This window comes from Protomyctophum parallelum (assembly GCF_964188405.1).
Source record: "Protomyctophum parallelum genome assembly, chromosome: 17".
Lineage (NCBI taxonomy): Eukaryota > Metazoa > Chordata > Actinopteri > Myctophiformes > Myctophidae > Protomyctophum > Protomyctophum parallelum.
The window spans coordinates 43,736,905-43,759,159 of record NC_139719.1 but is presented as its reverse complement, the minus strand read 5'-3'; the positions used below and the strand labels follow the sequence as shown (position 1 = coordinate 43,759,159).

Here is a 22,255-nt window from a genome sequence, read left to right as displayed (position 1 = left end):
CTTGTTTCCTAATGCTGTATAACCCATTCTGACCTAAGATCAGATTCATACGAGGTTTCCACTGGACACACACCGAGTGGCGCTATGGGCTTGTACCCCCCCCCCCCCCCCCCCCCCCCAGTTTCTTTTAAATTTGTATTTGAAATTATGTCGTGCCTGCTAGGTACCAGATTTGTTTTGTTAAATTATTTTAAAAATATTCAAAATGTTTCCCTTTCCCCCAGATTTAGCATTTTGACCTGTAGCCTATACTTTCCTTGAACTATTCTACTGTTAGAAACTGTACCCATTCTGCAAACTGTTATTTTGCAATCAATAAATACATAAATCAATCAACAAACCAAAGGAAGCCCCCCCCCCCCCCCCCCCTTTTCCCCCTCACTGTAGCCTATATTTTATTTTCCCTTTTTTACCTGAAAGTGTAGGCCTATATGTCTCTCTATAAATGTTCTGGTGAATTGAAAATGATGGACCCTATTGTAAACAAGTGTAATACTTTATTATGGCGTCGTCCACTCACAGTTAACAGTTTTTGTAGCCTTGAGTTTGTGCTTTGAAATGTACCTATTCTGCTTACTGTTAACCCATTTTTAGGCAGGAACCCCTTTTGGTGTTATGTATTTTTAGCATTATGTTATGCTTAAAAACAGCAGATCTACAAGCTCATAGCGCGCCACCGAGTGGCGCGCTACGAGCTTGTAGATCTGCTATTTTTTAAAAATCGAAGAACGACTGACATAGAAACATAGCTTTTTCTGAAAACTGTCAGGATGTAGAAGAACATTTTTACAATCTGATCTCAGGTCAGAATGGGTTAATAATGACACTGTCAGGATGTAATAGACATTTTTACAATCTGATCTCAGGTCAGAACTGGTTAATAATGCATTAAATAAAATACTTCAATCAATCAAAACTGGACGCTCCAGTCCAATGTGACGCAGGCAGAGAGAGTCATCCGGCGCTGTAGGGGTCGCTGTTTCTCCCCTCTTTTCATTCACGTCCCCCTCCTCCTCCTCCTCCTCCTCCGCCTGCTGCTTCTGACGTCACTGCCTGTTTGGTTTCAAGCCGTGACGTGGATCTCCATTCAGTCAGTGAGCAGCACTGACTTACAAACAAAACGCTACTCCGATCAAACTTAAATTATTCAACACCAGATCAATCAGTTAGTTTAAACACCACCAATAAGAGGTCTGTGAGCTCTCCTTTCTTCTCGTCATCATTTATTAGATCTCCAAGTGTCTGCGCTGGGACTGGGAGAGAGAGAGAGGTGAGTTAAATCTAAAAAACATGATGTGAGAATTAATGAACGTTACTTTTACATTGTCATTTCTGTTCCATCCTGTGGGATAATAATTAATTATGATATGATAAGTGTACTAGTGTTGATGTTAACTGTCATACATGTAGCAATCATGTTGCTTATTTTAACCTCCTCTGATGTAAGCATTTAGAATGTTATCTATACATGTCGTTCTGATGTGTCTCTACACACACACACACACACACTCACACACACACACACACACACACACACACACACACACACACACACACACACACAGCACTGATGTATTTAATGTTCAGTGGTTCCCAAAGTTAAATGATATTTAATATGGGTCTGTAACTCTGAGAGTGTACAAATGGAACCAAATGGACCCTTATGGGTCTGTAACTCTGAGAGTGTACCAATGGAACCAAATGGACCCTTATGGGTCTGTAACTCTGAGAGTGTACAAATGGAACCAAATGGACCCTTATGGGTCTGTAACTCAGAGAGTGTACACATGGAACCAAATGGACCCTTATGGGTCTGTAACTCTGAGAGTGTAACACATGGAACCAAATGGACCCTTATGGGTCTGTGACTCTGAGAGTGTAACACATGGAACCAAATGCACCCTTATGGGTCTGTGACTCAGAGAGTGTACAAATGGAACCAAATGGACCCTAACGGGTCTGTAACTCTGAGAGTGTACAAATGGAACCAAATGGACCCTTATGGGTCTGTAACTCTGAGAGTGTAACACATGGAACCAAATGCACCCTTATGGGTCTGTGACTCTGAGAGTGTACAAATGGAACCAAATGGACCCTTATGGGTCTGTAACTCTGAGAGTGTACAAATGGAACCAAATGGACCCTTATGGGTCTGTAACTCTCAGAGTGTAACACATGGAACCAAATGGACCCTTATGGGTCTGTAACTCAGAGAGTGTACACATGGAACCAAATGGACCCTTATGGGTCTGTAACTCTGAGAGTGTAACACATGGAACCAAATGGACCCTTATGGGTCTGTAACTCTGAGAGTGTACAAATGGAACCAAATGGACCCTTATGGGTCTGTGACTCTGAGAGTGTACAAATGGAACCAAATGGACCCTTATGGGTCTGTAACTCTGAGAGTGTACAAATGGAACCAAATGGACCCTTATGGGTCTGTAACTCAGAGAGTGTACACATGGAACCAAATGGACCCTAACGGGTCTGTAACTCAGAGAGTGTACACATGGAACCAAATGGACCCTTATGGGTCTGTAACTCTGAGAGTGTACAAATGGAACCAAATGGACCCTTACGGGTCTGTGACTCAGAGAGTGTACACATGGAACCAAATGGACCCTTATGGGTCTGTAACTCTCAGAGTGTACCAATGGAACCAAATGGACCCTTATGGGTCTGTAACTCTGAGAGTGTAACACATGGAACCAAATGGACCCTAACGGGTCTGTAACTCTCAGAGTGTACCAATGGAACCAAATGGACCCTTATGGGTCTGTAACTCTGAGAGTGTACAAATGGAACCAAATGGACCCTTATGGGTCTGTAACTCTCAGAGTGTACCAAATAACCAAATGGACCCTTATGGGTCTGTAACTCTGAGAGTGTACAAATGGAACCAAATGGACCCTTATGGGTCTGTAACTCAGAGAGTGTACAAATGGAACCAAATGGATCCTAACCGGTCCAAATGACAGACCACATCAAATCAATTCAAATCAAATCATGACTATGCTATAGATCAACACAAATTGCTGTTCTTAGATTGAGGGGGTCAAAAAAAAAAGCACATTCTCTAACTGGTCCATTTGGTTCCATTTGTACACTCTCAGAGTTAAATTAACACTGATTTTACAATAACTATTGGGGGTCCCAGAGATAGAAATGCCATTAAATGGGGGGGGGGGGGATACAGTTTTAGAGATACAGTTTTATGCTGGGTTGCATGCTGAAAATAGCAGATATACAATCTGAGATTTAGAGATTGTAGATCTGCTATTTTCAGCATGCAACCAAAGTGTAAAATATGTCATTACAACGACATCAAGGCCTGTCAAAACACATTTTAGTCGACTAAATCACCTGTAGATTTAGTCGACTAAAATCGTATGACATTTAGTCGACTAAAACTAGACTAAACACTAGAACATTCCAGGTGACTAAAAATGTGACTAAAACGGAGTGAAAACTATTCAAGAGACTATGACTAAAACTAAAATAGAAATTTGCTGCCAAAAACAACACTGCCTGGTATATATATTTTTAATGGGGTTCTGCGGGATAATTATCGTGTCAATTTGGGGGTCCTTGACATGAAAAGGTTTAAGAACAACTGATTTATGTTCAGTGAACAGAAAGGTGCTTTTTTTTTGGACCCCCTCAATCTAAGAACGGCATGTTGTGTTGATCTAGTTGCGAACGCAGTGAGCCACTTACTATGACAGCAAGGGCTGAATGTCTGTGTGTGTGTCTGTCCCACTGTTACACCACCCGCCCGCCACCAGAGGGCGCAGCTGTAGCACACACACACACAGGGCGCAGCTGTAGCACACACGCACACGCGCACACACACACACACACACACACGCACACACAACCACACACACACAAGCTGCGTTCACTTCACGCGTTTGCGCGTCTTACTTGTAACTATAGTCATGATTTGATCATGTGATGTGATGTGGTCTCTCTCTGTCATTTGGTCCACAGCAAAGTTTTAATAGTTTTGTTTTTTTTCATTATAGTTTAGTTTTAGTTAGTTTTGACATATTTTTTTCTAATTCAGTTAGTTTTAGTTAGTTTTTAGAGCGGGTTTGCTAGTTTTTATTTAGTTTTTATTTTGGTGAAAATGCTTAGTTTTAGTTTAGTTTTAGTTTTTTTCGTACTTTGGTTTAGAGTTAGTGTGGCTACATGCTGCCGTACGGTGCTGAAAACTGTGGTAAAACTTGTTGGAGAAATGAGGAAATTAATCTAATGAATTTAAAAGGATTATAATATAAATATCCGAAAGGCATATACATATTGATAAAAACTAAAACTAAGCGTATTTTGTCTATAATTTCAGTTAGTTTTGAGGACACAAAGTTTCAGTTTAGTTATCGTTTTTTAATTTAGTTTTAGTTTTTATTAGTTTCAGTTAACTAAAATGTTTTTTTAATTCTAGTTTTCGTTTTTTAGTTAGTTTTAGTTAACTATTATAACCTTGGTCCACAGTTTACTGTCTTATTATATTTCTATACATACAACATGTACAGACAGAGACATCAGGGACACTGTGATCAAAATCTAGCTATATCTTTACAATGTAATTATTTATGATGAGGATGAATCAGTGAGTCATTTGCCTGGGGCGGGGGGGGAGGTACTACTTATAATGCTGCAGGATTCTTGCTCAAATGTCAATCTTGATTTTTTTTTTTATAAAACAATAGCAGATCTACAAGCTATTTTTCAATAGCTAAAGCATACCATAATGCTTTAAACACCAATTGGGGTTCCCGTTCTGAACGGGTCAAGTTGCTTGTGGACATATTTGACTGTATGTATGTTGTTGTTGTTATGTATGTTGTTATAGGATGTTGTCATGTATGTTGTTGTTGTTGTTATGTATGTTGTTGTTGTTATAGGATGTTGCTAATCATGTGACTGTTGTGTTCCACACACAGAGAGAGAGAGAGAGAGAGACAGACAGACAGGCCGCAGCTCCAGAGAGACAGCTCCAGAGCAGAGCAGACAGACAGGCCACGGCTGCAGACAGACAGACAGACAGACAGACAGACAGGATGAGTAAAACCAAAGTGCTGAACCTGAAGGACAAGATCAATGGCAACGAGATGGACCTGAGCCTCTGCAACCTCACAGAGGTCCCCGTCAAGGAGCTGGTGAGTCCCTAGCAACATCACCGAGGTCCCCGTGTGAGCTGTGTGGAGTTTTCATGTTCTCCCCGTGTCCCCTAGGGTAGGTACCCTCACATGTTCTCCCCGTGTCCCCTAGGGTAGGTACCCTCACATGTTCTCCCCGTGTCCCCTAGGGTAGGTACCCTCACATGTTCTCCCCGTGTCCCCTAGGGTAGGTACCCTCACATGTTCTCCCCGTGTCCCCTAGGGTAGGTACCCTCACATGTTCTCCCCGTGTCCCCTAGGGTAGGTACCCTCACATGTTCTCCCCGTGTCCCCTAGGGTAGGTACCCTCACATGTTCTCCCCGTGTCCCCTAGGGTAGGTACCCTCACATGTTCTCCCCGTGTCCCCTAGGGTAGGTACCCTCACATGTTCTCCCCGTGTCCCCTAGGGTAGGTACCCTCACATGTTCTCCTCCCCGTGTCCCCTAGGGTAGGTACCCTCACATGTTCTCCCCGTGTCCCCTAGGGTAGGTACCCTCACATGTTCTCCCCGTGTCCCCTAGGGTAGGTACCCTCACATGTTCTCCCCGTGTCCCCTAGGGTAGGTACCCTCACATGTTCTCCCCGTGTCCCCTAGGGTAGGTACCCTCACATGTTCTCCCCGTGTCCCCTAGGGTAGGTACCCTCACATGTTCTCCCCGTGTCCCCTAGGGTAGGTACCCTCACAAAAAACATGCAGTAATTCTGGTCTCTAAACTGCCTCCCCCTGGCCAGCCGAACCCTGTGGGCTCCCCCAGAGTTATAGTGTCGAAGTGTCCTTGAGCAAGACGCTGAACCCCTGATTGCTCCTGATGTGTAGGTTGGTGCCTTGCATGGATTCCGCCGCCATCGGTGTATGAATGTGTGTGAATGAATGGGTGAATGTAATGCACAATCTATGTAAAGGTGTGTGTGAATGGGTGAATGTAATGCACAATCTATGTAAAGGTGTGTGAATGTGTGTGTGAATGGGTGAATGTAATGCACAATCTATGTAAAGGTGTGTGAATGGGTGGAGAAAGGCGCTATATATATAAATGCACCATTTACCATTTACTATAAAGACAAACTTGTCTGTGACAAAGTAAAAAACAATATTTTTACATTATAATGTTCTTTTTTTGATCATAAGACTGACCCGATTATTGAATGTCAAGTCTCCAGGTGTTCTTCAGAATATGTTACTTACTGCGACACTATGGCACATTTATTTGCAATTTATTTGCAAGCACCCCCCATGACTCTGACGGTGTACACATGGAACCAAATGGACCATTTTACAGACCTGCTTTATGGTCATTCAGGGATAGCTCTTTATGTTTTTCTGGCATCATTATTGACCATTATTATTTTGTAATACTTTTACCTAAGCACTGTACTTAAAGGGATAGTTCACAATTTAATTTAACCCATTCTGACCTGAGATCAGATTCATACAAGGTTTCCACTGGACACACGCTGGTCTGACGAACCCATTCTGACCTGAGATCAGATTCTAAAAATGTCAGTCGTTCTTTTTTCAAAAATAGCAGACCTACAAGCTCGTATACGAACTTGTAGATCTGCTATTTTTCAATAGCTAAAGCACGACATGATGCCAACACCAAAATGGGTGCCCGGTCAGAATGGGTTAAAGGACCACTTTTCAACCTATCTTCATACAATAGGTCCTCACTAATAATCATGATAAAATGGCACGATTTTTTTCTACTCAGTCTGTAGTGTCTCATAGGAGGGCTGTGGGCAGTTCAGAAACCGTCTTCCAGTGACATCATCATTAGGCAGATTTTTCTTTTAAAACAAGAGAATGGTGGCTTCCATTTTCGTATTGCAACTTTTCAGGTCTAGAAAGCCTGCAGTTTCTATTAGCTTGTATTCCCCATAGATGATGTCACTGGAAGACGGTTTCTGAACTGCCCACAGCCCTCCTATGAGACACAGACTGAGTAGAAAAAAATTGAAAAGTGGTGAAGTGGTCCTTTAAGCTGTATGAAATGCCTATTAATTAGGGCTGACCTTCGATTACGTTTTTGATGATCGACGCTTCGATCTAAATTTGTTTCGATCGTCGACGCTTCGAAAGGGTTTCAAGCATTGAAGCAACAACTGTTGCAGCCTTCATGAAAGCAGTGACGCACAAATAATTAGGCTTAATAATAAAACATCCGACCGTAACAAGTCAACTGCCTGACGCAGGCATTACCTCTCAAAAAAATAAATATATAGCCTATAATCAAAGCTTCTCTTCCGATTGAAACTCAGATGTGAAAACACCAAAAAAAACACCAGTCCTGGAGCTCCAGGCGCGCTAATTTGCGCCGCGGTCTACACCGCTCTCAGACCCTTCCGACGAGGCTCTTTCTTGGGGTAGAGAAGTGTGGATGACCGCGGCTCAAATTAGCGCGCCTGGAGCCCAGGAGGTCAGGGGATTTTTCCCCTGTCCCATGCGTGAAATTTCGCCGATTTTTCTTCTTGTCACATAGTTGACACTGTACACCACTTGTTCTTTGTTCTCCTTGCATATTCTAAAATGCAACCACACTTTAGATTTATTTTGTGGCGGCATGAGTGCAGGGCAGGCTGCTGTGTGTGTGTGTGTGTGTGTGTGTGTGTGTTGACTTCCTTGTTGTTACCACGAGTAGTGAGGGGGAGAGGGGAGGAGGCGTTGCGGTGCTGCGAGGCGCGAGCATGGCTCGCGGACCAAATGGGGCCGTCTCGCGGACCAAAAGCGGCTGTTTTTTTTTAATGACTATTCGATTCAAAATTTAAAAATCTATTCCCGTGCGTATCGATTGAACATCGATTAATCGATTAGCCCTACTATTAATATAGTGGTTGCAACTGTATTAATTGATAGCTCGAGTCCCATGGTGGGAGTTCTGCTCTGATTTTGGTCAATATGAAGTAGTTCCGGTCATTTTGTGGAGGGCACACATTAAAAGTAAATTAATCCACAAAACTGTTGTATTGTTGAGCTATTTCTAAAGTATTGGCGCAACTTTCATTCAACTTTGACCCTCTTATCACATGGAACTATTTTTTTGGGCATAGTGATATGGACACAAAAAAAACGCATTTGTCAAACTGGGATTCTAGTGCTGCTTGAGACGTAAAAATCTCTTCTCTTACGGGGGTCCCTGGCATATGTTTTCAAATGGGGGTCCGCGGACTAATGAGTGTCAGAACCACTGGCTTAGTTTTAGTCGACAAAAATCATCAACACAGTTGCTAAAGCGTGTATTTCTTCGTGTTTCTCTCCTTCCAGGCTGCGTTCCCCAAAGCAACCGTTCTGGACTTGTCCTGCAACAACATCACCTCCCTTCCTGTGAGTACCGACAACTTCTACCACACGATAACACACGTTAGCACTAGTGTCTACCACACGATAACAAACGTTAGCACTAGTGTCTACCACACGATAACACACGTTAGCACTAGTGTCTACCACACGATAACAAACGTTAGCACTAGTGTCTACCACACGATAACAAACGTTAGCACTAGTGTCTACCACACGATAACAAACGTCAGCACTAGTGTCTACCACACGATAACAAACGTTAGCACTAGTGTCTACCACACGATAACAAACGTTAGCACTAGTGTCTACCACACGATAACAAACGTCAGCACTAGTGTCTACCACACGATAACAAACGTCAGCACTAGTGTCTACCACACGATAACAAACGTTAGCACTAGTGTCTACCACACGATAACAAACGTCAGCACTAGTGTCTACCACACGATAACAAACGTCAGCACTAGTGTCTACCACACGATAACAAACGTTAGCACTAGTGTCTACCACACGATAACAAACGTTAGCACTAGTGTCCGCGTGGCTCAGTCGGTAGAGCACTAGTTAGCACTAGTGTCTGCGTGGCTCAGTCGGTAGAGCACTAGTTAGCACTAGTGTCTGCGTGGCTCAGTCGGTAGAGCACTAATTAGCACTAGTGTCTGCGTGGCTCAGTCGGTAGAGCACTAATTAGCACTAGTGTCTGCGTGGCTCAGTCGGTAGAGCACTAGTTAGCACTAGTGTCTGCGTGGCTCAGTCGGTAGAGCACTAATTAGCACTAGTGTCTGCGTGGCTCAGTCGGTAGAGCACTAATTAGCACTAGTGTCTGCGTGGCTCAGTCGGTAGAGCACTAGTTAGCACTAGTGTCTGCGTGGCTCAGTCGGTAGAGCACTAATTAGCACTAGTGTCTGCGTGGCTCAGTCGGTAGAGCACTAGTTAGCACTAGTGTCTGCGTGGCTCAGTCGGTAGAGCACTAGTTAGTACTAGTGTCTGTGTGGCTCAGTCGGTAGAGCACTAATTAGCACTAGTGTCTGCGTGGCTCAGTCGGTAGAGCACTAGTTAGCACTAGTGTCTGTGTGGCTCAGTCGGTAGAGCACTAGTTAGCACTAGTGTCTGCGTGGCTCAGTCGGTAGAGCACTAATTAGCACTAGTGTCTGCGTGGCTCAGTCGGTAGAGCACTAGTTAGCACTAGTGTCTGCGTGGCTCAGTCGGTAGAGCACTAGTTAGCACTAGTGTCTGCGTGGCTCAGTCGGTAGAGCACTAGTTAGCACTAGTGTCTGCGTGGCTCAGTCGGTAGAGCACTAGTTAGCACTAGTGTCTGCGTGGCTCAGTCGGTAGAGCACTAGTTAGTACTAGTGTCTGCGTGGCTCAGTCGGTAGAGCACTAATTAGCACTAGTGTCTGCGTGGCTCAGTCGGTAGAGCACTAGTTAGTACTAGTGTCTGCGTGGCTCAGTCGGTAGAGCACTAGTTAGCACTAGTGTCTGCGTGGCTCAGTCGGTAGAGCACTAGTTAGTGCTAGTGTCTGCGTGGCTCAGTCGGTAGAGCACTAGTTAGCACTAGTGTCTGCGTGGCTCAGTCGGTAGAGCACTAATTAGCACTAGTGTCTGCGTGGCTCAGTCGGTAGAGCACTAGTTAGTACTAGTGTCTGCGTGGCTCAGTCGGTAGAGCACTAGTTAGCACTAGTGTCTGCGTGGCTCAGTCGGTAGAGCACTAGTTAGCGCTAGTGTCTGCGTGGCTCAGTCGGTAGAGCACTAGTTAGCACTAGTGTCTGCGTGGCTCAGTCGGTAGAGCACTAGTTAGTACTAGTGTCTGCGTGGCTCAGTCGGTAGAGCACTAGTTAGTGCTAGTGTCTGCGTGGCTCAGTCGGTAGAGCACTAGTTAGCACTAGTGTCTGCGTGGCTCAGTCGGTAGAGCACTAGTTAGCACTAGTGTCTGCGTGGCTCAGTCGGTAGAGCACTAGTTAGTGCTAGTGTCTGCGTGGCTCAGTCGGTAGAGCACTAGTTAGCGCTAGTGTCTGCGTGGCTCAGTCGGTAGAGCACTAGTTAGTACTAGTGTCTGCGTGGCTCAGTCGGTAGAGCACTAATTAGCACTAGTTTCTGCGTGGCTCAGTCGGTAGAGCACTAGTTAGCACTAGTGTCTGCGTGGCTCAGTCGGTAGAGCACTAGTTAGCACTAGTGTCTGCGTGGCTCAGTCGGTAGAGCACTAGTTAGTACTAGTGTCTGCGTGGCTCAGTCGGTAGAGCACTAGTTAGCACTAGTGTCTGCGTGGCTCAGTCGGTAGAGCACTAGTTAGCACTAGTGTCTGCGTGGCTCAGTCGGTAGAGCACTAGTTAGTACTAGTGTCTGCGTGGCTCAGTCGGTAGAGCACTAGTTAGTACTAGTGTCTGCGTGGCTCAGTCGGTAGAGCACTAATTAGCACTAGTGTCTGCGTGGCTCAGTCGGTAGAGCACTAGTTAGTACTAGTGTCTGCGTGGCTCAGTCGGTAGAGCACTAGTTAGTACTAGTGTCTGCGTGGCTCAGTCGGTAGAGCACTAATTAGCACTAGTGTCTGCGTGGCTCAGTCGGTAGAGCACTAGTTAGCACTAGTGTCTGCGTGGCTCAGTCGGTAGAGCACTAGTTAGTACTAGTGTCTGCGTGGCTCAGTCGGTAGAGCACTAGTTAGCACTAGTGTCTGCGTGGCTCAGTCGGTAGAGCACTAATTAGCACTAGTGTCTGCGTGGCTCAGTCGGTAGAGCACTAGTTAGCACTAGTGTCTGCGTGGCTCAGTCGGTAGAGCACTAGTTAGCACTAGTGTCTGCGTGGCTCAGTCGGTAGAGCACTAGTTAGTACTAGTGTCTGCGTGGCTCAGTCGGTAGAGCACTAATTAGCACTAGTGTCTGCGTGGCTCAGTCGGTAGAGCACTAGTTAGTACTAGTGTCTGCGTGGCTCAGTCGGTAGAGCACTAGTTAGCACTAGTGTCTGCGTGGCTCAGTCGGTAGAGCACTAATTAGCACTAGTGTCTGCGTGGCTCAGTCGGTAGAGCACTAGTTAGTACTAGTGTCTGCGTGGCTCAGTCGGTAGAGCACTAGTTAGTACTAGTGTCTGCGTGGCTCAGTCGGTAGAGCACTAGTTAGTGCTAGTGTCTGCGTGGCTCAGTCGGTAGAGCACTAGTTAGTACTAGTGTCTGCGTGGCTCAGTCGGTAGAGCACTAGTTAGTGCTAGTGTCTGCGTGGCTCAGTCGGTAGAGCACTAGTTAGTACTAGTGTCTGCGTGGCTCAGTCGGTAGAGCACTAGTTAGTGCTAGTGTCTGCGTGGCTCAGTCGGTAGAGCACTAGTTAGTACTAGTGTCTGCGTGGCTCAGTCGGTAGAGCACTAATTAGCACTAGTGTCTGCGTGGCTCAGTCGGTAGAGCACTAGTTAGTGCTAGTGTCTGCGTGGCTCAGTCGGTAGAGCACTAGTTAGTGCTAGTGTCTGCGTGGCTCAGTCGGTAGAGCACTAGTTAGTACTAGTGTCTGCGTGGCTCAGTCGGTAGAGCACTAGTTAGTACTAGTGTCTGCGTGGCTCAGTCGGTAGAGCACTAATTAGCACTAGTGTCTGCGTGGCTCAGTCGGTAGAGCACTAGTTAGTGCTAGTGTCTGCGTGGCTCAGTCGGTAGAGCACTAGTTAGTGCTAGTGTCTGCGTGGCTCAGTCGGTAGAGCACTAATTAGCACTAGTGTCTGCGTGGCTCAGTCGGTAGAGCACTAGTTAGCACTAGTGTCTGCGTGGCTCAGTCGGTAGAGCACTAGTTAGTACTAGTGTCTGCGTGGCTCAGTCGGTAGAGCACTAGTTGGCACAAGTAAGACGCGCTGAACGCGGAAAGCGAACAATTAGAATAAATTTACGTACTTTTAAGATTTATTTTAAGTTACGTTTTTTTTTTAAGTTAAGTTTAAAAAAACATTTAAACTCGGTGGCGCGCTATGAGCTTGTAGATCTGCTATTTTTCAATAGCTTAAAAGCATAACACCAAAAGGGGTTCCCCGGCCCCAAAATGGGTCAAATAATAACGATCATGTCTGTTGGTTCTGTGTGTGCAGCCAGAGTTCTGCCTCCTCACCCACCTGATCAAAGTGGACCTAAGCAAGAACCAGCTGGCCTGTCTGCCGGACGACCTGGGGAACCTGGTCCACCTGCAGCACCTGGACCTGTACGACAACAAGCTGAGCGTCCTACCGGTCAGCTTCTCCCAGCTGAGGGTGAGACGCACACACACGCACGCACGCGCACGCATGCACGCACGTGCACGCACGCACACGCACGCACGCACGCACGCGCGCACACACACACACACACACACATGCAATTATCATGTATTTATGTCAATTTACAATTTACAATGTAGGCATTTAATGTGTACGTGTGTCCTAGACTGCCAAAGATAACCACCAGTAGATTGACCAAAGATAACCACCAGTAGATTGACCAAAGATAACCACCAGTAGATTGACCAAAGATAACCACCAGTAGATTGACCAAAGATAACCACCAGTAGATTGACCAAAGATAACCACCAGTAGATTGACCAAAGATAACCACCAGTAGATTGACCAAAGATAACCACCAGTAGATTGACCAAAGATAACCACCAGTAGATTGACCAAAGATAAACACCAGTAGATTGACCAAAGATAACCACCAGTAGATTGACCAAAGATAACCACCAGTAGATTGACCAAAGATAACCACCAGTAGATTGACCAAAGATAAACACCAGTAGATTGACCAAAGATAACCACCAGTAGATTGACCAAAGATAACCACCAGTAGATTGACCAAAGATAACCACCAGTAGATTGACCAAAGATAACCACCAGTAGATTGACCAAAGATAACCACCAGTAGATTGCACCTGTAACCTATAGCTCTGTGATGACGGTACGGAGGAGTGGCTGGCATTTAATGACGTTGGTCATAAAGGCTTCCTCTAAGCTAGAGTCTCACACACACACACACACACACACACACACACACACACCGGGCAATATCAGGCATCCTCAACCCGCTCCCTCGGCTTCTCAAACACCGACCTCCTCCTCAGCCATTGGTCGGAATGGTTTCATTTGACAGTTTTGCCACACTGTGATAATGGTCTGGCTAGTCAAGGACAGCCTTTCTAGGTGTCATCATTACTCAAATATTATCGTGTGTGTGCGTGCGTGCGTGCGTGCGTGCGTGCGTGCGTGCGTGCGTGTGCGTGTGCGTGTGCGTGTGCGTGTGCGTGTGCGTGTGCGTGTGCGTGTGTGTGTGTGTGTGTGTGTGTTTGTGCGTGCAGAGCTTGAAGTGGCTGGACCTAAAGGACAACCCCCTGGAGGCGGAGCTGGAGAAGGCTGCAGGAGACTGTCTGGACGAGAAGCAATGCAGACAGTGTTCTGTCAAGGTAACTGACCTGAGATCAGATTCATACGAGGTTTCCACTGGACACACACTGGTCTGATTAACCCCATTCTGACCCGAGATCAGATTCTAAAAAAATGTCAGTCGTTCTTCGATTTTTTCAAAAATAGCAGACCTACAACAAAACCTATTCATGTGGGGGTGTTGTCTTCTGTCCCTAGACATTATAAATCGTACTGTAATAACTGTATTCATGTGGGGTGTTGTCTTCTGTCCCTAGACATTATAAATCGTACTGTAATAACTGTATTCATGTGGGGTGTTCTCTTCGTACTGTAATAACTGTATTCATGTGGGGGTGTTGTCTTCTGTCTCCAGACATTATAAATCGTACTGTAATAACTGTATTCATGTGGGGTGTTCTCTTCGTACTGTAATAACTGTATTCATGTGGGGTGTTCTCTTCGTACTGTAATAACTGTATTCATGTTGTGTGTCTCCAGGTCCTGCAGCATATGAAGGGCCTCCAGACATTATAAATCGTACAGTAATAACTGTATTCTCTGTTCGGTCTCCAGACAGTATAAATCGTACAGTAATAACTGTACTCATGTGTCTCATCTGTCTCCAGGTCCTGCAGCATATGAAGGGCCTCCAGACAGTATAAATCGTACAGTAATAACTGTATTCTCTGTTATGTCTCCAGGTCCTGCAGCATATGAAGGGCCTCCAGGAAGAGGTGGATGTGTACAGTAATAACTGTATTCTCTGTACTGTATCTCCAGGTCCTGCAGCATATGAAGGGCCTCCAGGAAGAGGTGGATGTGTACAGTAATAACTGTATTCTCTGTTATGTCTCCAGGTCCTGCAGCATATGAAGGGCCTCCAGGAAGAGGTGGATGTGTACAGTAATAACTGTATTCTCTGTACTGTATCTCCAGGTCCTGCAGCATATGAAGGGCCTCCAGGAAGAGGTCGATGTGTACAGTAATAACTGTATTCTCTGTTATGTCTCCAGGTCCTGCAGCATATGAAGGGCCTCCAGGAAGAGGTGGATGTGTACAGTAATAACTGTATTCTCTGTACTGTATCTCCAGGTCCTGCAGCATATGAAGGGCCTCCAGGAAGAGGTGGATGTGTACAGTAATAACTGTATTCTCTGTTCTGTCTCCAGGTCCTGCAGCATATGAAGGGCCTCCAGGAAGAGGTGGATGTGGCCAAGGAGAAACGTCTCCTGAAGGAGAAAGGTGAGCTCCTCTTCTCCTCCCCAGCTGGTTACCTGAAAGCCATTAACCCATTCTGACCTGAGATCAGATTCATACGAGGTTTCCACTGGACACACACTGGTCTGATTAACCCATTCTGACCTGAGATCAGATTCATACGAGGTTTCCACTGGACACACACTGGTCTGATTAACCCATTCTGACCTGAGATCAGATTCATACGAGGTTTCCACTGGACACACACTGGTCTGATTAACCCATTCTGACCTGAGATCAGATTCATACGAGGTTTCCACTGGACACACACTGGTCTGATTAAAGGGGCATAGTACCACTATGTCATTAACCCATTCTGGGCACGGGAACCCCTTTTGGTGTTAGCGTTACGTTATGCTTTTAGCTATTGGAAAATAGCAGATCTACAAGCTCATAGCGCGCCACTCGGTGGTGCGCTACGAGCTTGTAGATCTGCTATTTTTTGAAAAATGACATAGAATGATCGACTGACATAGAAACATAGCTTTTTTCAGAAAACGGTCAGGATGTAGAAGACATTTTTAGAATCTGATCTCGGGTCAGAATGGGTTTTAATATACCTTTGAGCTGTTGTTGTGGAAATAATAAAAACAAGCCCCCCCCCCCCCCCCCCCCCCCATTCTGTGTTTCCTGGAACTGGAGGTCTGAAAAAAATCATTAACATGGAGAATCACATCTTGATGACATCATCAAGATGTGATTCAACCATGTTAATGATTTTTTTTTCAGACCATGCGAGTCCTGTTCGTCCTCACTCGATACTAACCAAATAAAGGCAAGAAAAGCCACACAAGAAAAAAAAATATATATAAATAAAAAGAATACCGGAAGACTCGACCCGGTGCTTGCCCGTTTTTCCTGCCGGAATTGTCACCAGTGAGGGGGATAACTTTGTAATATGCTATTGGCTGTTTGTATTCTTTTTGGAAAAATATAAAAAGATACTCCTGTAGAAAGGCTATATCATTTTACTTATATTGACCCTATAAACAATTTAGTATTATTTAGTATATGTAAGGTTTTGCACACTCAAATGGTACCTCGTCAGATAATCCCCACATATCCTACAACAACTTCTGTGAACAGACTTCACTGTAGTAGCTTTTCATAAATTATATTTGTACTTAGGCTGTTCTGCTGTCATGAAAGTTTATAGTTAGAGAAATTCAAAGTCCAGCCGTCTGCTGTCCAACCTCTCCCACCCAGTGTTGTTTTCGTCGACTAAAACTAAGACGAAAAATGTTCGTCGACTACCTTTTTCCACTGGCTAAAACTAAATAAAAACGAATCTATGATGACTAAAACTAAGACTAAATATACTGACAATTTAGTAAAAATGTTAGGAAAGGACTAGTGGACAAGAGATCCAGTTTTATGCTGGGTTGCATGCTGAAAATAGCAGATATACAATCTCACAACGCGTCGCACTGCGACGCTTTGTGAGATTGTATATCTGCTATTTTCAGCATGCAACCAAAGTGTAAAATATGTCATTACAACGACATCAAGGCCAGTGCAACATTGCACTGCTCACTTCACATGGGTGTGATTTTTATTATTATTACAGTAGAAGTATTTTTCTTATGAAAGCAGAGAGTCTTATGTTTCATACGGTATATAGTATGTATATGTCGCTATAGGCCTTATTTTGTGAATATTGAGCAGTTCAGGTCCATGCATTTTCTGAAATCCTCTCGTATTTTAGACAAGACATGGACCCGACAACTAAATATTCACAAAATAAGGCCTATAGCGACATGTACATACTATATACCGTATGAAACATAAGACTCTCTGCTTTCATAAGAAAAATACTTCTACTGTAATAATAATAAAAATCACACCCCTTTGAAGTGAGCAGTGCAATGTTGCACTGCTCACTTCACAACATTGCACTGCTCACTTCACATGGGTGTGATTTTTATTATTATTACAGTATTAGTTTTTTTCTTATGAAAGCAGAGAGTCTTCTGTTTCATACGGTATATAGTATGTACATGTCGCTATATGCCTTATTTTGTGAATAATAGTTCTATAGGTCCATGCTTTCTCTAAAGTTCTCTCTGAAAAAGAGAATTTTATACCTGAACAGGATTCAATAGCCTAGTACTGACAAACTGTATATGGGATATGTGTATTTTATTTGTTTTCCTCCTAAAATTAGACATTTAGGGCTTTCATTCAGTGTGTAGTATGTATATGATAATAATTTATTTATGTTTATATCTGCCTGTCAATCTCTGTGACTTTAAACCTTTATAACTCGCTATGATAACTTCATGATGATTATGTGCACATATGTGATCATTGTCTCAGTAAACAAAATCAACTTGGATCAGTGTAGGCTACCAGTGTAGGATACCTTCCACAGATCGTTTCGTTTCAGAACGATAGCATAACGGTGACTTGAGAGGTTGACATGTCTGGACATGAACCACAGGAGCGATAAGCGAGAGACAATAATCCCGGCTGGCTGTGATTTCGACAAAATGACAGACAACTCGATGGCTTCCGCAGTTTAGGATGAACTATGTGTATTCGTTATCCATTACAAACGGGTGGATTACGTCCCAGACGCCTTATCACTGCAATTTGCTGGCGAAGGCGCTATGGATAATGGCGATTATGGTGATCAACTGCCGAGAATCTTTTTTCCGAGAATGAGAGAGATGCATTGCAAACTGCAAAGCGATCGATCGCAACTCGCAGTGTGGGGGGGGTTCCACGGTGTGATATCTGCTAGTATACTGCTTCTTTGTCCAAACATGGCTGACGCGACGGCGAAAAAAAGACATTTGATCATATCTATACTGCTTCTCCTATGGCGGTCCTTCGAGAATACGTCATTCGTTTCGCGTATACCTGTCCGTGTGCGTGAAATGGCGATCGACCGTTGGAGATTATTCTTGGTTTATATACGGGTTTATATTTCCGAGAATGAGACGACGAGGCGGCAGACCGGCGAGTTGTCGTTGGAATGGAGACACACACAGCCAGACTGGCTGTGTCCAGTGGATCTGTGTGAGTGAGTGGGGGGGGGAATGAAACTGTAATGCGATGGAGAGATGCCTCGGGAGAAACCATGTAGAAACAGGAGGGGAGGGGGAATCGAGTGTATTCACACACACTAGAGTATGGGTAACTCCATTTTAGATCCCGACATCTGCGTTGGTTTATGCCGTTGCCGTGCAGACTCCAGTACGTCGTAATGGAGGCATTGGAGGAGGGAGCTTGCTCGCCAGTCGCCATAGACCAGACCTCTTTTAAGGAGGGGGGGGCTTTTAACTCCCGGATCACATACCGGACCTTCCCAGAGACGATCAGTGTTAATTTCTTTGTTGTCCCGGCGCATAGGAAGTTGATGTACAGTAATCAATAAAAAAACGTATAAAACGTATAGATTCGCGCATACGGCGTTCGAGATTAATAAAGCGTATGGATACGTTTCCAGCATTCTTAATTGGCTAGTTAATTGGTTTCGTTTTCAACGAGCGATAGTTCGAGAACGATACGTCCGTCAGCCAAGTAATTGACATGGGCGCGTTCAGCTGTCCGAGATCTACGCTCCGATAGGTCCGCCATTCTCGTAGCGGACACCCGTAGCAAGAGTTCTCTTATCTCTTATCTATTTTCTCCCCATAACAACAGAGCAGGAGAAGAAGCGCGAGGCCAAGCAGCGCGAGCGCGACGCCAGGGAGAGGGAGGCGCGTAAGAAGGACAAGGCGGAGGAGAAGGAGAGGAGGAGGCAGGAGTACCACGCGCAGCTGGCCCAGCAGGTGGCGCAGGAGACGCAGAGGAAGAGGAGGGAGGAGAAGAAGAAGAACAGGAACGGCCAGGCGGCAGGTACAGTGTTGTTGTTGTTGTTTTTGGCAGCAAGTTTCTATTTTAGTTTTAGTCGTTTAGTCTCCTGAATAGTTTTCAGTTTTGGTTTTAGTCACATTTTAGTCACCTGGAATGTTCTAGTGTTTAGTCTAGTTTTAGTCGACTAAATGTCATGCGATTTTAGTCGGCTAAATCTACAGGTGATTTAGTCGACTGAAATGTGTTTTGGCGGGTCTTGATGCCGTCGTAATGAGTGTTTTTACACTTGCTGAAAATAGCCGATCTACAAGCTCACAACTGAGCTTGTAGATCGGCTATTTTCAGCATGCAACCAAGTGTAAAATGACTTATAATGGATCTCTTGTCCACTAGTCCCTTCCTAACATTTTAGTCTAGTTTTTATTTCATGACGAAATTGTCGATATATTTAGTCGTGGGGCCGATTCATACTCCTATTTTACCGCTGTTTCGGCGCTGTAGTGCCGAAGAGCCGACTTTATGACGGTACCCCCCCCCCCCCCCATTGTAGGCTCTACAGAGCCAAATGACGTCACATTGTAGGCTCTACAGAGCCAAATGACGTCACATTGTAGGCTCTACAGAGCCAAATGAGGTCACATTGTAGGCTCTACAGAGCCAAATGACGTCACATTGTAGGCTCTACAGAGCCCAATGACGTCACATTGTAGGCTCTACAGAGCCAAATGAGGTCACATTGTAGGCTCTACAGAGCCAAATGACGTCACATTGTAGGCTCTACAGAGCCAAATGACGTCACATTGTAGGCTCTACAGAGCCAAATGACGTCACATTGTAGGCTCTACAGAGCCAAATGACGTCACATTGTAGGCTCTACAGAGCCAAATGACGTCACATTGTAGGCTCTACAGAGCCAAATGACGTCACATTGTAGGCTCTACAGAGCCAAATGACGTCACATTGTAGGCTCTACAGAGCCAAATGACGTCACATTGTAGGCTCTACAGAGCCAAATGACGTCACATTGTAGGCTCTACAGAGACAAATGATGTCACATTGTAGGCTCTACAGAGCCAAATGACGTCACATTGTAGGCTCTACAGAGCCAAATGACGTCACATTGTAGGCTCTACAGAGCCAAATGACGTCACATTGTAGGCTCTACAGAGCCAAATGACGTCACATTGTAGGCTCTACAGAGCCAAATGACGTCACATTGTAGGCTCTACAGAGCCAAATGACGTCACATTGTAGGCTCTACAGAGCCAAATGAGGTCACATTATAGAGCATGTCTGAAATAAATGTCAGGGCTGAATGTAAATATGAAATAAATGCTTAAACGTGTAGCTAGGTGTAATGTTAGAGACCACAGAAGACATGTAAATATGAAATAAATGCTTAAACATGTAGCTAGGTGTAATGTTAGAGTCCACAGAAGACATGCAAATATGAAATAAATGCTTAAACATGTAGCTAGGTGTAATGTTAGAGTCCACAGAAGACATGTAAATATGAAATAAATGCTTAAACATGTAGCTAGGTGTAATGTTAGAGTCCACAGAAGACATGTAAAAATGAAATAAATGCATAAACATGTAGCTAGGTGTAATGTTAGAGTCCACAGAAGACATGTAAATATGACATAAATGCATAAACATGTAGCTAGGTGTAATGTTAGAGACCACAGAAGACATGTAAATATTAAATAAATGCATAAACATGTAGCTATAGGTGTAATGTTAGAGACCACAGAAGACATGTAAATATGAAATAAATGCTTAAACATGTAGCTAGGTGTAATGTTAGAGACCACAGAAGACATGTAAATATGAAATAAATGCATAAACATGTAGCTAGGTGTAATGTTAGAGACCACAGAAGACATGTAAATATTAAATAAATGCATAAACATGTAGCTAGGTGTAATGTTAGAGACCACAGAAGACATGTAAATATGAAATAAATGCATAAACATGTAGCTAGGTGTAATGTTAGAGACCACAGAAGACATGTAAATATTAAATAAATGCATAAACATGTAGCTATAGGTGTAATGTTAGAGACCACAGAATACATGTAAATATGAAATAAATGCATAAACATGTAGCTAGGTGTAATGTTGGAGTCCACAGAAGTGAACCTTTTCAAGCCTGTTTTCTCAACTCACTGTTTCTCTGCAAGACATTACTCTATAAGCCATGTCTCCAAACCTGGTGGGTCAAACTGAACAACCAATATGTTAATTTTGAAGCTATGATTCCCTGCTTTCACATGACATGAAATAAATCACACCAGTGTGAAGTGAGGGGCGCTCTTATCATCTCACAACATCAATTACAACATGTTAACGGTGGTTTTAGTCCTCAAAACAAACATTACATTTCTCTTTATTGTCTGGTGTTTTCTTAAACAAGCATCGTTGACAGACAAACATTAAAGCTGTATATAGGAGGGGCTAGCTCCTGGTCTCTAAACTGCCTCCCCCTGGCCAGCCGGGGCGCCTGATGGAGGGGTTGGAATAACGTGTTCCTTCCACACGCTACGTCCAACCAGGGAAACTCCCCCCTGTCAGGTGTAAAGGAGCAACTTGGACACTCAGGCATGAAGGAAGCATGAGTTCAAGTCCGTTGCTCTCCCCTTGTCCCCCATATATGGGGACTAGGTTGGTGGAGGGTGTGTAGAGCCCAGGATCACATTAGATGATTGACACAGGGGTGAAAAATGGGTTACAAAATCGTGGGATAAAAAAAATATATAAAAAAAAGGAGGGGCTAGCGCGCCCCTCAAAAATCCAATGGGAGCCCCTCGGTCAAATCTGGTCACATATATTTAGTCATCGTAGTTTATATAGTTTTTATTTGTAGTTTTTTGTCAGTGAAACGAGGCAGTTGACGGAACATGTGTCTTCATATCATCATCCTCTCCCCCCCCCCCCCCAGACAAAAAGGCGGGAGGCGCGGCGGGAGGCGCGGCCCCCAACAAACCCAGCACCACCAGAGGGCGCTGCCGCTCCCTCATTGGCCTGCTGCTGAAGCTCCTCCTCCTGCCGCTGCTGGGACTGGCTGGCGCCGTGGCGGTCTGCCGGCTGACGGAGCTGCGGACGGAGGGCGCGTGCGTGGCGCTGAGCGAGGCCGCGGACGGCGCCGCGCTGGCGCTGGCCGCGGCCGCCGGCGGCGCGGCGGCGACGCTGGCCGCGGCTGCGGACGGCGCCCTCCGCTGGTGCCGCGAGCAGGAGGCGCTCGTCAGGCGGCTGGCGGAGCAGCTGTCGTCCCGCGCCAAGGAGCTGATGGAGAGCGCCGTGCGGGCCGCGACCACGACGACGGCGGCCACGGCGGCGACGGCCAAGAACTAAAAAAAAAGACTTTTACGCTAGTCGG

The 22,255-nt window shown here is 44.9% G+C and overlaps 1 protein-coding gene across 1 annotated transcript; it reads left to right on the top strand.

Annotated features, from left to right (window-relative positions):
- Positions 1 to 1,231: 1,231 nt before the first annotated feature.
- lrrc59 (leucine rich repeat containing 59) lies at positions 1,232 to 22,230 on the top strand (the record flags this gene model as incomplete). Its single annotated transcript, XM_083787651.1, has 8 exons — positions 1,232 to 1,270; positions 4,968 to 5,165; positions 8,429 to 8,488; positions 12,518 to 12,676; positions 13,753 to 13,857; positions 14,989 to 15,061; positions 18,725 to 18,919; positions 21,818 to 22,230. Exons 2-8 carry the CDS (start codon positions 5,067 to 5,069, stop codon positions 22,228 to 22,230), a joined length of 1,104 nt encoding a protein of 367 aa, XP_083643777.1. The 5' UTR covers positions 1,232 to 1,270; positions 4,968 to 5,066.
- Positions 22,231 to 22,255: the final 25 nt, after the last annotated feature.